Here is a 13,601-nt window from a genome sequence, read left to right on the forward strand (position 1 = left end):
GGCAGGTCTGGAGCAGGAGAGGAGAGTGGGCCAGAGGGCAGGGTGTTAAAGTTGGGAACTGGGGACTTCTGATGGGAAAGAAGGATTTGATGCTTAACTGCTATAATCTGGCCTATGAACAAAGTCATGTAATAAGACTCTTTCTGTCACAGGTAGTAAGTCCCTTTAGGTTTTTGTTTTTTTCTCAATACTTCAGTCAAGGCTCAGTTATAGAACTTTTTATGTTGTCAAAAAGTGAAAGACTGAGCTACAAGAAAATAAAATAAAATATACCTATTCAAATAATTCTTAAATTGCCTTTAAGAAAGCCCATTATTCTACAAAGGAATTACCTTTTTAATGTAAACCATCAACTATTTTTTTTTTACAGTTCATTGGGAAACACAATAAGAAAAAGAGATCCTATTTTTGTTGGAAACATGAGCTTTTTTCTTTTTGACTTAGTGAGAAATCATTTATTCTTCTGATTTATAAGCATATTTTTACATATTCTGGTTAATACATCAAGTGTATAATGTGGGAGTTCCCTTAAGAATGCTAAAACCACACATGTTAAAGTCAGCTACACATTATGTTAGGCTATTAGAAGTCACTTTTTAATCACAACACATACATACTATATTTTTACTAACAGAGGAACATGCCTTTCAAAAATATTTTATTGGATGAAACTTTCTTATTCTCAGGAAAATTTTGGTTCTTTAATATATTTTATTATGCCTTTGAAAATTCTGTTTGATAAAAGCATTGCTACATTATAAATACCTGTAAAGAAAATATAATTTAAATTTTTGAGGGAAATAGTATATGTTTCTTCTCTTACATTTTTCACAAAAATTCACACAGGCACTAAGAAAGACTGACAAAAATATTTTTTGTCTGAACAATATACTCCAGGTTGGAAACATTCAAACATGACTTTATTTAAATATCAAAGCTTCTCTAAAGTGAACTTTGGCTGCAATCAAATGAGCTGGTTGGGGGTTTAATAAGGAAAAGATTCTGTTAGAAGGATAAAAAAAGAATGCTTCAGACAATTAGCAGTAGGCTAGGAATGGGGAAAGGATGAGCTTTCCTTTATGACTGTTTATTTTCCCCTCTAGGCCTTAGCTTTGTTGTTGGTTTTAGTTGAAAATGTATCTCATAACTCCTGGTCCTTTTCAGTTTTAATACTTTTTGATGGGATGAAATTTTAAAAATTCTATCTTACACTCCATATCGAAGAGCATGTGAAACTTCCAAGAACATACTGATACTGTAATTCTTTTAGGAGAACATCCTTAAAGCTTCATGGGTATTGCTCTGGAGATAACCTTATTCTGCACAATTTTATATGGTGGAATAGGGGGTGAAATTTTGTGTTACAAACCATACTTCAAACCAAAGCACTTGACAGACTCTAGTGTTCTCTTCTTGGTCTAGTTCATGTGTAGCCAGATAAAGTTCAAACTTCGTGGAAGAACAGCAATCAGCGAGCCCACTGGAAGAATGCCATTGTAGGTGACCAGAGCCTTTGTGAGCATAGAGAGAATGGGAAGCTAAGTGGTTGGCAATTAATGAATTAAATGGGCATCCAGGGGTGGTGAGGTTAAATGAACATGTCAGATTAGATATCAGAGGTACTTGCAGGAGTCTAAAATACCATTTGGGGGCCAATAATTTAATTAAGTCATGGAAAATTCTCATAATTATTATCATACAGATCCTGCCTGAAAGAAGTTGAAGATATTTTTTCCTAGTGCATTTACACTTTGAAAATGTTCATTTAGTTCAAGAGTGGGGCCAAATAAAAGGCCTATTGAGTGCTCATCAGTAAGGTGGCTGCCATAAGTAGCATGAAGCAGAGAGCCTTGGGGACCTGCCACTCAAGTTTAGCTACTTAGCTCCAGGCAACGTGGCCATGATGGAAGGTGGGTCTGAGTATCAGGTTTTATGTAAAATCTCATATTTTCAATAATCACTCACATTTAAAAAACATTTTACATGTCAAAAAAAAAATCTACCTGAAGGACAAATGTGGCCTGTGGGCTGCCACCTCGTGTCCTCAGAGTTGAAACTTGGAAGCCATTTGATGAGAATGTGGATACTATCAGCTATAACATTAGGGAAGAGCCTTTAGTGTCAAGGAATGAATACTCAGTTTCAGGGATCCAGAAAAACCTATTCTAATGAATACAATTTTCAAAACAAAGCTTCCCTTTGGCTCTCCCCTGTTATTATATTGGTTCTCCATGTTATGAGTGGTTTTCTGTTATTATTAATAATAAAAATTATGACTAGGAACTTGCTGAGTGCCAAGTATAAGTTTATTCTAAGAAAGTAGCATAAATTAGTTCTCTCAGTATTCAGTTTGTGGCTAAGACAAGGGAGGAACACCTTCAGAGGAGGAAATGGAGGAAGACCAGAACACACAGCATGTGTCTCAGTCACCGTTAGATCAACAGAGGCCTCTTACGTGGCACACCGAGCAAGGAATGTTCTAACACAGCCCAAACCAGATCACACAGATTCTGAAGTCTGTTTATGGATCTAAGTACTACTCCCTGAATAAGTAGTACTTTGGAATAGAAAAGATGGGGTAGGGGTCTAATTATGAACACTTTCATTCGAGACTTTCCAAAGCTGTCTTTGGCATCAAAATTTGAAGAACCACAGAGCAAAGACAGGAGACAAGCTATCAGAACAGATTTCCTTCCTCTCATTCTTTGCAGATTACTTTTCAAATTTATCTGTTGCCCCAGGTTATGACTTTTCTCTTGAGAAATGAAATGAAAGGGCTCAAGGGGGCATTCTAATGTGGTTTGAGGACCACTTGTGGACTGTGGCTCTGGAAAAAACAAACGCGTTACTCGTGTCGGCAGGAGGAGTTGCTTGAAAAGATCCATGATCCATTCAGGAAGTTGGATTTACTCTTGGAGCTCATCCCTTTCAAATATCCACTTTGGGGAGAAACAGGAAAAGTATAACAAGTGATATTATAAGCATAAGAATCAATGGCAAAAACAACCACTTCAGACACAGGCAAAATCTATGGGTAAGGAAGGAGCATGAACTCAGGCTCACAGACTCTTTAGTTTTCCTCCCTCAGAATGTCCACCAGAGCTTGCAGCAGCCGGTCATCTCTGTGCTTGTAAGGTTTGGTGTTATAGAAAACGTCGGCATAGTCGTTATACAGACTGTCCTCAGTGTCTTTAAGGTGGGAAGGTTTGTTCAGCTTTTCCAGGGCTTCGTAGAAATTTTCGTAAGGGATGTGGGGCTTCGCACTCGGAGACTTCCTTGGTGATTGCTTCGGTGGGGAGTTTCTCCTGAAGGCGCTCTGTAGGAGTCGCAGCATGGCCTCGGAGGCCGCTCCCTCCACTTGCTCCTCCTTTCTGTTTCTCCCACTGCTGCTGCTGAGGCTGTCTGCAGTCGGCGGCTTCTCATTCAGGTTCTCCTCTGTGGGCTGCTCCTAAAACACAGAAATCCACCCACAAAGGGAAGAAGGCTCATTGTTTAGAGCTGGGCAGGCCAGCTAGTTCATAGGCACTGCTTCTCCCCCTCCCCGCATCCCCGCCTGGCAGTTGGGGAGCAGAAAGAGCACAAGGCTTAGAGTTACACTAACTCAGTTTTCAGTCCTCAATTTTCCTCTTACTGCTATATCCCTGGCACCTTTTAATCTCCCTAATTTCACCTGTAAAATAGGAATAAGAGTACCTCCACTTCTGGTGGATTTGAAAACGGAATAAGATGATGTATTATAAGTGCTCATACTTATTGGTCTCCTTCACTTTGATAAATGAAGTAGAATTCATGTTAGTGGATTCAATAATTTTGAATTCATTCATTTTAATTTCTAAATACGCAATGAATGAATGGATAAAACAATAGAGTTTCATCCTATGGAAAATAAACAATTTACCACTCCCACTCCCTTTCTTCCTTACCCATGTTTGACTCACTCCCCGCCTAAAAGTTAGGGGCAGCTTCACTCACTACATTGTCAATTTACAGTTCAAAAAAAGAGCATGCCAAGAAGAAGCCAGCCACACAGACCTCCCCTGAGTCCACCACCTTCTCCACCCCTCTTCTGTCATTCTGCACGGTGTTGTAGGACGTGTACACGCGAGGCTGTTTCATGTGTTCTGGCTGAGAGGAGGTCCCGTGCAAAATCAGCTTCCAGTTCACAATTCTCCCTTCATTTTGCATTCTTCCAGACTGATGAATAAGCATATATATTTTAAGCAGGAATCTTTACAGCTGCCAATACTAAATTGCAACGTTAGCTGTCTTTAGGAGAAAGGCATTCTCAGAGAAGAAAGCAACAGTGTGTGTTCTGAGTAACATAAAACAAGATCCTTCAGACTATCAAAAAAGGATTTCATAGTCTAAATCTAATTTTAAAATTTTGTGCATTCCATGTGTAGAGCTCTGTGTGAAAAGAAATACATCACTGGTGGGCGATAAATGGTGACGGAAGGAGACTTGACTTGGGGAGATGAACACACAATACAATATACAGATAATGTATTATAGAATTGTACATCTGAAACCTATATAACCTAATTAACCAAAGTCACTCCAATAAGAAAAAAGAAAAACACACATTTTTAAAAAGATAATAAAGGAAAAAAATCACTGGATTTATTCTTGCTATGAAAATTGACAGTTTACAGGCTCAAGGATTTAAAAAAAATGATTAACTGCTTCATCATTTAATTAAAAAAATCAGAACTCTCTATATTAATCTCTATATGGAATGTATTCTTGAAAAGTTGACTGTACATCTATAAATAGAATTATATTAAACAATTATCAACTTTTAGAAACATTCCATTGGGGAAAAAAGTCAGCCTTAATGAAGTATTACAAACAGCCTTCAGCCTTAATCAACCCTTAAAAACTGTACATTTATGGGAATAATACTTTTCAGAAGCTCAAAAACTAGTTTAAAATAATGTGCTGAAATCTAAAGTGTCTAAAAAATATTCAAAAACATAAAGTCAAATTTTGCAGATTTATCTTGGTAAACAGTTTTTCTTAATTTCCTGATGGTGAAGCTGATTTAAAGAGTGGAGTCCACATTCAAGAACAAGACAATCTACTAAGAACATTTCCTGTTCTCCCCATGAGAGCAGGCATTTTTACAGATGCCAATACTAAATTTAGCTGTCTTTAGGAGAAAGGTATTCTCAGAGAATAAAGTAACAATAACTATAGAATTTGTATTAATTTAATTGACATCTTCAGGAATAATTTCTTTTTAAAAAGTTATTTAGGCGGGTGTGGGTTAGAAGGGGTCAATGGCGGAAATAGGAGGACAACTATACTACTTTCAGCAATAAAGGTAAATCTCTCTATATAAAAGGCTAATATACTAAATGTCCCTCTGACCATCTGATCAATCGCTATGACACACACTGACCACCAGGGGGCATATGCTCAACACAGATGCTGCCGTGATTCACATTGGCCATTTACAAAGAAACAGCACCATGAACCTCCCTACCACCCCAGAGCTACAGCCCACCAAATCGCACCAATGCTGCCAAGACCCCATGGCACAATATGCAGCCTACAGCCCACCCCAGCCCAGAAATGGTCAGTGTGGGCACCAGGTAATGACATCACGTAGCAACGCACGACTTCCTCTGCCTAGCGACTAGCCTCCTTGGAGTTTCTTCAGTTCAGGAACATGATTTGCTTTATAGCCAGGTGTAAACATTTTATACTTTAACCAAATGTCTGTGAAGCGTTTTTTCGTGCCTCATCTCATTTGATCCTCACAGAAATCCTTGAGTAGGTAGATAGGAGACTTGGTAGAATCCTATTTTCTTTTCATTAGCCGGAAAATGGAGATTTACAAAGTTTAGAAACTTGACCCGACTGAAAAGAAGTAAGAAATGGTAGACCTTGAAAATGACTTCAGTTTTTCTCACTGTGCAGAATATAGTCAAATACTGCTGCAGTTAAATATTTTACCCTTTGTTCTCCCTGCGTGATCTACAATAATAATCTGCTTCGTGTTGATATTTACTGCTGTGTTGCTGACAATTACCTGAAAGAGAAGTTGGGGTGCTTCACTGGGCTGGAAAAAGTTTAGCCAAATCAGAAAGCAGGTCTAACTAAGCAATTTTATTCTATATATATAAAAGGCTAAGTTGACTCGCACATGCGCAATACATATAAAGCCCTCGCTGGTGCCAGTGTGTTTCGATATGTTATTATCGAATGTGAATTTGGTTGACACTTATATTATAGAGAAAGGGCAAATAGAGATATTAAAATATTTCTTCTAATTAATTTTCTTTCAAATGTGCACGAATCCGTGCACCAGGCCACTAGTTTTAAATAAAAAATTATTTAGACATTGAAATCTGGCACTGCTGATACTCATATCTCTCTCAGGAGGACTCAGACCAAAACCCCATTTATTTATATGCTCACCTATAGAAAATGCTGGAGAAATGATGCAAAAATAAACAATTCAGCTGTATAAATCAGTGTAATTCAGCTGTATGAATAATTTGGTTTTTTGCTCTGACACCCCTTGCTTTATTTTTGTGACTGTATATTATAATTATAGGAAGATATCAAAGAGTGTTAGTAAACATAGTGAAAGAACTGAGACAAAACAAAGTCATATTAAATAAGTCTTCTCTAATAAGTAAGCTACTTCTAAATGGCCACTGTAGTAAATATTTGTAAAAGTTCCTTCATGTGACTCCAGCGGAGTGTCATAAGCAATGCTGGTCTAGCATTTAACTATGGTTTTTTTAAAAAATATATTTTTACTGCCGAAACCGGTTTGGCTCAGTGGATAGAGCGTCGGCCTGCAGACTGAAAGGTCCCAGGTTCGATTCCGGTCAAGGGCATGTACCTGGGTTGCGGGCACATCCCCAGTGGGGGATGTGCAGGAGGCGGCTGGTCGATGTTTCTCTCTCATCGATGTTTCTGACTCTCTATCTCTCTCTCTTCCTCTCTGTAAAAAATCAATAAAATATATTTAAAAAAAAAATAAGATAAAATAAAATATATTTTTACTGATTTCCTAGAGGAAGGGAGATGGAGAGAAATAGAAACATCAATGATGAGAGAGAATCATCGATTGGCTGCCTCCTGCACACCCACTATGGGGGACTGAGCCTGCAACCTGGGCATGTGCCCTGACCAGGAATCGAACCATGACCTCCTGGTTCATAGTTTGACGCTCAACCACTGAGCCATGCCAGTCTGGCTAACTATGTTTTTGAATACAGCTCATTCTGGTGAGTAGGTCATGTGGGACACTTGGATTTGTCCCACAATATGTCACACTGTATATCAGAATATCTTCTCTTTCTTCCTCTATGGCCAGTGCCTAATATTTTTTAAATCTATGTAGCCAAGTGGCAGGACTTGAAATACTACATCTTGTCATTACTTCAACTATAGAGTGATCAAAGTTCCTTAGGGCCCTGATGAATGATGACACCAACCTTAAAACACCTTCAATGTTTTTAAAAGTAAGCTTGTGTTTCTATAGCCTTTCCTTCTTACTTACCATGTCTGTAATTCGCAAAGTCCAGGTGCCTACTGGGTTCTCTCCCCATGTGTGAACAGACATGAAGTCCCAATTTTTAAAGCCGTTAGGAGATGTATCCCGCTCTCTTTCAGCCAACAGAACAGTGTTGGTTCCTATTTTCATACAAGAAATACAAGTTAATATATGTCCTAACAGCTCTGATAGGGCACACTCTAGCATCTGATAATGAAAATGAAAGCTGAGAGAGATTAACCCTCCAAATGTTTTTATCCACAGTACATTGCACATTATCTGACATATAGTAAGTTCTCAATCCATACTGTAGAAAACGAAATAATGAATGAATATAGTACGGTTTATTTGAATAAGGAGAACTCAAGAGACCTACGTTTACAAACTAAATTAAAGAAGAGAATCAAAGACCTAAAATACATTTTAATGGAACTGTCATTTTGAAATATAAGAGGAAGTTTTAAGAATTTAATAGGTGCCTGAGTCTACAATCTTGTGTATACATTAAAAAGCTATGTTAATTTAATAATCTCTTGTCATATAAAACTAGTAATAGGAGTAACTCTAAATTTTCAAATCCAAGCTTTCTATAGAACAATAAATAATATTACTTTCTAAGTGAAAGGGTCAAAAAAACTATAGGGCCATTAATGAAAAAGCAGTCCGCCAACCTTTCAAGACAATTCCAAGATATCTAGAAAGTATAACTCCAAAATTAACAGAACCTATTCAAAAGCTGTAAGAACTTCATATCCTGGAAGGACATTATGGAGATAGCTCATTTTTCCTCATACATCACCTACAGACATGGAATTTATTCAGAGACTGCATGTGGACGAGTGCTGAGACAGCTTCTCCTGGTGGATTATGGTTTGTGTTCACAAGCTCTTCCCATCCAGAATCTCATCTGACTTAGTGCCCTCTCAGGAAAGAGCAACTGCCCATATATCACATCATCTGCCTTAATAATATCATTATGGGAAATTTGTTAGTCTTCTCAACCCTCTTTCATGGATCAGAAGTCTCAGTTTTTCAATTGATTCTGATGTATCTATCAGCTTTATTAAGTATCAGAGTAATTTTCACTAAAAGAATGATGGATCAGTGACCTGGAAAAATGAGCACAATTTGAAAATGTATATTATGGTATTCATTAACTCCAGAAAGGCTTATTAATTACATTATTATTTGAATAGACCTTGTTCTTTGCTTATCTAAGGACCTGTGGGAATGAGCAGGGCAGAATTCTGATGTTAAAAAAAGGGGAAGAGCGGGAGAGAAGAAGCATATTTTTGAAGACCTGAAAATATCTATTGGGAGACTTAGTTCTATAAAGAAACAAAAACTCATTGATTTGAAGTAATTGAATTTACATTTAAACAAATGGTTTAAAAGAACATTTTAAAGTTAAAAAAAAATTTACCAAGAGCAGAAGTGAGTGTGACATGAAGGTCTCCTCTTCGGGAATATTCAATTGTTGCTTCAAATTGTACATGTTCCAGGGACTTGATAGCATTTTCCTGCCCCTCACAAGCTCTTGTTGGAATTTCAATGATAACTTCTCCATTAGCTTTCAGGGCTCTAAATATATTAATGAATCTCCATTGAATAAAGTGTATCTCTTCTTCCTTACACTTTATACAAATATGTACACATCAGTCTTGTACTTGATACTTAGCTAAGCTTGTTGTCCCTCCCTATTATGAGTAGAACCTAATTCAGGATTAGCTATAAGTGAATAATGCATAGAAAATGGTAAGGCTTTTATAGAAATAGAAAAAAACCCCAATTCTACAGTTTCATCATAAATAGCAAAATCAATCCTGAGAAAAAAGAGCAAAGCTGGAGGCATCATACTTCCTGATTTCAAAATATATTAGAAAGCTACAATAATCAAAACAGTATGGTACTGGCATAAAGACAGACATATAGGCCAGTGGAACAGAATACAGAACCCAGTTAAGTGTTCTTACCACAATAAAATAAAAAGAAAAGAAAATAGTAAAGAACACAGGTACTTGAAAAAAATGCTGTTTACTATGGAATCGAATTCAGGCAGGTTTGCCTTGGACCCATCAAAAAGTGGTCTATTATTGCAATGGACATGTCTTCCATGCCTTCTACCCTTGGGTATTTTGTGTGAGTGGGTCTTCAGTATAATCATGATTGTTGTGATAGAATTAATAAGACAGTCATAGCAGATTCTGCTTCCGGGGCTAGATGTGGTGGGTCAGATGTGGTCTGTGTAAAAGCAGTATGATAAAGATTCCTTCATGGAAGAAAGATGATGAATCACACAGCCCTGTGGTATGAAGTGAGGCTCTTGAGGTTTAGATAATACTTGTTGGCGAGTACTGTATTTCATCAATTCTAAGATGCATTTTTTCAACATTTTATCATCTTTGAATTTGGGATAAATCTTAAAACTGATTATTGATAATAGTTTAAGTAGCTATGATTGTTCTTAGTGCCACATAAAACAATGGTACACCTTAAACATAATGCTAGATGGTAGGTAGGCTATGAGAGGAAAATGCAAATATGCTAACATGATTTACAGATCTTTGATCTCAATATTCCCCCTGGACCCAAGCGAACACTGGCAAATGCTACCTCCATCTACTTCAGAAAGGAAGGTGAGAAAAAAATTAGACAAAGTGACAAACATATCAAATAGTGCCATGGGCACACAGGTATTCAAAATTCCTGAGACACTTACCTGGGCTCAAAGTCATTGTCCTTTATCACACACTCTTTCTTCTCAGGCACACTGTTCCAGGTTCTAGGATCAGCTAAGTCCACCAGAGCTTTGGCATTTAGCAGCCCAAATCCAAACCGACTGTTCACCATCAAGCCTGCGCCATTCTTTTTCCATCCAGGGTTATTGGCCAGTGGGTCATACTCAGAGGTCCAGACAACCAAGTGCTGCATATCTCGCCAGGTTAGATTTGGACTGGAAGGAAAGTGACCCAAAACATCTTTCAGGGACAAAATGAAGTTTCCTTGCAAAAGCAAGTGCTAAGAACAAGCATTTCTATTCAGAAATTATGAAGTACCTTTTGTAACTGTACTTAATGTAATTCTAGCATTACTATTTGTATGTCTTTTCATTTAGAAATCAAAATACAGTATGGAAAACTTCTCCTCATACCATGCAAGTTAAGTTCTTATCATTAGTAAAATTTTGTCTTCAGCATTGTAGAAATATAGGACTTGGCTCATGATTCCTAATTAGTTAAGTTTACCTGGAGCAAAAATTAAAATGACAGCACCTCCTTTCATTCTTTCAGTCTTCTGCTGTCCATTAACATCCTTGGCATTTTTAGCATTATTAACAAAGTCCTCAACTTTCTTCTTGAGAAGACTCAGATTTTAAAGATATGGGCTGGCTTCCTACTCAAGTAGTTTTTGTTTCTTTTCTTTATATATCAAAAGTGTCAAGAAACTCTTAGCTCCTTGAGATCACTCTTGTAAGATCACTTTGCTTAATACTATGGGGATATTTAAAGAGGTGGTTCTTGTTTTTAAGAAGCTTACACTCCAGTAAAAAAACTAAGGTTATTTTTTTATTACTATACTATATCTGCTGAATAATGTGTTCATGGCATAATGCACTGCAGGAGTTTAGTAGAGAGATAATTATTTCAGGTTGGGAAGATCTAGGGAGATTTTGCTGGGAGGAAATATTTGAGCTGAACTTTAAAGAGTGGGTAGAATGTCAAGAAGTAGAGTGAGAGAAAAGAGAATGAGGCAATGGAGCCAAACCTGTGCGGTGGGGGGAGGTGGGGGGAGGAGGTGAAGTACATGATGTGGCTCAAATACAGTGAATAGTCTGGTTTGCTGGAGCAGGAAGAGGTGATAAGGAGTACTGAGCCAGATGGTGAAGGCTTTGACTGCCAGGTAAGGGGCTTCTACTTTATCATTTGGGCAATGGGGAATCATTGAGAAATTTTGAGCAAAGAAGTGGTTTAACCAGAAGTCTTGATACAATTAATTTAGCATCAATATAAAGGTAATCATAGGGTTGTTAGGTCTATTATAATGCAGATAGAGCCTTTCCCAATCCCCCTATGTAAAATTTCAATTCTCCCAATGCTCCTGAGCATTATTCTCCTGCTCTACTGCTTTCTTTTATAGCATTTATCACCTTCTAACATATTGGGTACGTTTGTTTTATATAGCATTAATGTCTGTCCCCCCTGCTAGATTTAGCCATGAGAAGGGCTGAGATTTTAATTAGTCTTGTTCTCTGATGTGTACCTAGCACTCAGAAGAATTGCAGGCACAGAGTATAAGCTGAGTAAATATTGGTTGGCTGAATGATTGAATGTGACTACATGTTAACTAGCCCCCAAATATAATTTTAAAACTTACTGCAATTAATCAGTAGAGTCTTTCAAGATCTCGAGCTTTCTTAGCTTTGAGACTTGCATTGTGTCTATTAAGCCAGTCAAGCATTAGTCCTCAAGGTTTCTAGCTTATCACTAGGTTGTGAAACAACCCTCAGGAAATCTGGCTCAATTTGCTGTTTTCTCCCTAGAGTCAATAGCATAGTGGTTAAAATGTCTTCTGGTAGGTATGGCAAAGGATACCTGGCAGGCCTCCCAGGGAAGCTCCCTCCCCACATCAGCCTGGGTGCAGAGCATGCAACTAGGTCTCTCCAGGGCAGTGGTTCTCAACCTTCCTAATGCCGCGGCCCTTTAACACAGTTCCTCATGTTGTGGTGACCCCCAATTTCATTGTTACAAATTGAACATAATTAAAGCATAGTGATTAATCACAAAAACAATATGTAATTATATATGTGTTTTCCAATGGTCTTAGGCGACCCCTGTGAAAGGGTCATTCGACCCCCAAAGGGATCGTGACCCACGAGTTGAGAACAGCTGCTCTAGGGAGTTGCAGTCAAGGACTCAGCTCCTCCACTTGGTCAAACTCTTCCCATATTTACATTCCTAGCCCCTCACACCTTCTTTCTTAGGTCTCCTTATCTGAGGCCTTGGGCAGAGGTCTCTGCCAAGGCCTCCTTATGGGGGGAGTGGGAGAAACCTTAAAGACATTTTTCCCCCTCTATTTTTCCACTCCTAGCCTTCCCCAAGCCCCACCCCATCCCAGAATCCATATAACTACCAGAGCCTTTTTTGGTGGTGGTGGTGGGGGGGGGGGTGTCCCTCAATAGTGAGAAGACCCTCATGAATGTGATGCTTCACCTGACCTGTGACTGGGGCACCATTCTTGGTGGGGGTGGGGGTGGGGGGAAGGGGTCAGGGGGAGGGCACAAATGGACTAGAGTAGTCATTGTTTCCTCTTGTTTTAGATTCTGCCAGTGTGGTAAGAGATTTAAGGCTTAACTCTTTCATTTTTGGTTTATTGCTTTAATTTGCTACTCTGACGCCTAGAAGCTCAGTAGATTCACTCTCGTATCAGCTGATCTCCTGACAAACATACCAGCCAGAGAGTGACTGATGGAGGCCTTAGAAAGACTCCAGTTCAGTGATTCTCATGGGTTCCAGATTGCTTAAGTGCATAATCTGGGACACTTGTAAATATTTAAAATTCCCACGCACTATCCTAAACCTACTGAATCAATATATCAGGGTAGAGCATTATTTTATAATCATATTTGAAAAAAACTAACCAGTTCTATGTTATAGCTAAAATAATAAGTTGGAAGAAAGAATAAAAGCATATAACTAAGACAATTAGAAGTCATTTCAATCATGGAGGACAGAATAGGGAGTAATAAAAGGCATATTACACTGTATCTACTACCAAAGACTCGTGTGGCTTTAAGCAAGTCACTTTATTTCCCTGATCCTGAGTTGACTCATTTATAAGAATAGAGGGATGAGTATAATAATCTACAGAATTCCTTACTGTTCAGACCTCCTGTCTGCCCAGTATCATAAATACCTCATCTTGTCTCCACCTTGGCCATCCCACATTTAGGAATAATTAACTAGCTGAGGAGAAATGGCTATTTTTTGAATGTAGACATTAATTCTGTCCTATAAAGTATTTTATTGAAATTCTTGCATCTTTCCAGTCCTTTAAAGGGAGTTTTAGGTAAAAAGCCTTTTATCAAGGT

At 38.1% G+C, this 13,601-nt stretch overlaps 1 protein-coding gene across 1 annotated transcript in view; it reads right to left on the reverse strand.

The window, feature by feature from the left end:
- Nucleotides 1-443: 443 nt before the first annotated feature.
- Nucleotides 444-13,601, reverse strand: part of PCSK1 (proprotein convertase subtilisin/kexin type 1) — a 40,305-nt gene continuing 27,147 nt past the window's right edge. The window contains exons 10-14 of the mRNA XM_081088649.1: nucleotides 10,233-10,466; nucleotides 8,937-9,094; nucleotides 7,520-7,653; nucleotides 4,033-4,194; nucleotides 444-3,448 (exon numbers count right to left, since the gene is read on the reverse strand). Coding sequence (XP_080944775.1) covers nucleotides 3,071-3,448; nucleotides 4,033-4,194; nucleotides 7,520-7,653; nucleotides 8,937-9,094; nucleotides 10,233-10,466 — 1,066 coding nt within the window. The 3' untranslated portion in view covers nucleotides 444-3,070. The remainder of the gene's footprint in view (nucleotides 3,449-4,032; nucleotides 4,195-7,519; nucleotides 7,654-8,936; nucleotides 9,095-10,232; nucleotides 10,467-13,601) is intronic.

This window comes from Myotis nattereri (assembly GCF_964212035.1).
Source record: "Myotis nattereri genome assembly, chromosome: 4".
In the NCBI taxonomy this organism is placed as follows: domain Eukaryota; kingdom Metazoa; phylum Chordata; class Mammalia; order Chiroptera; family Vespertilionidae; genus Myotis; species Myotis nattereri.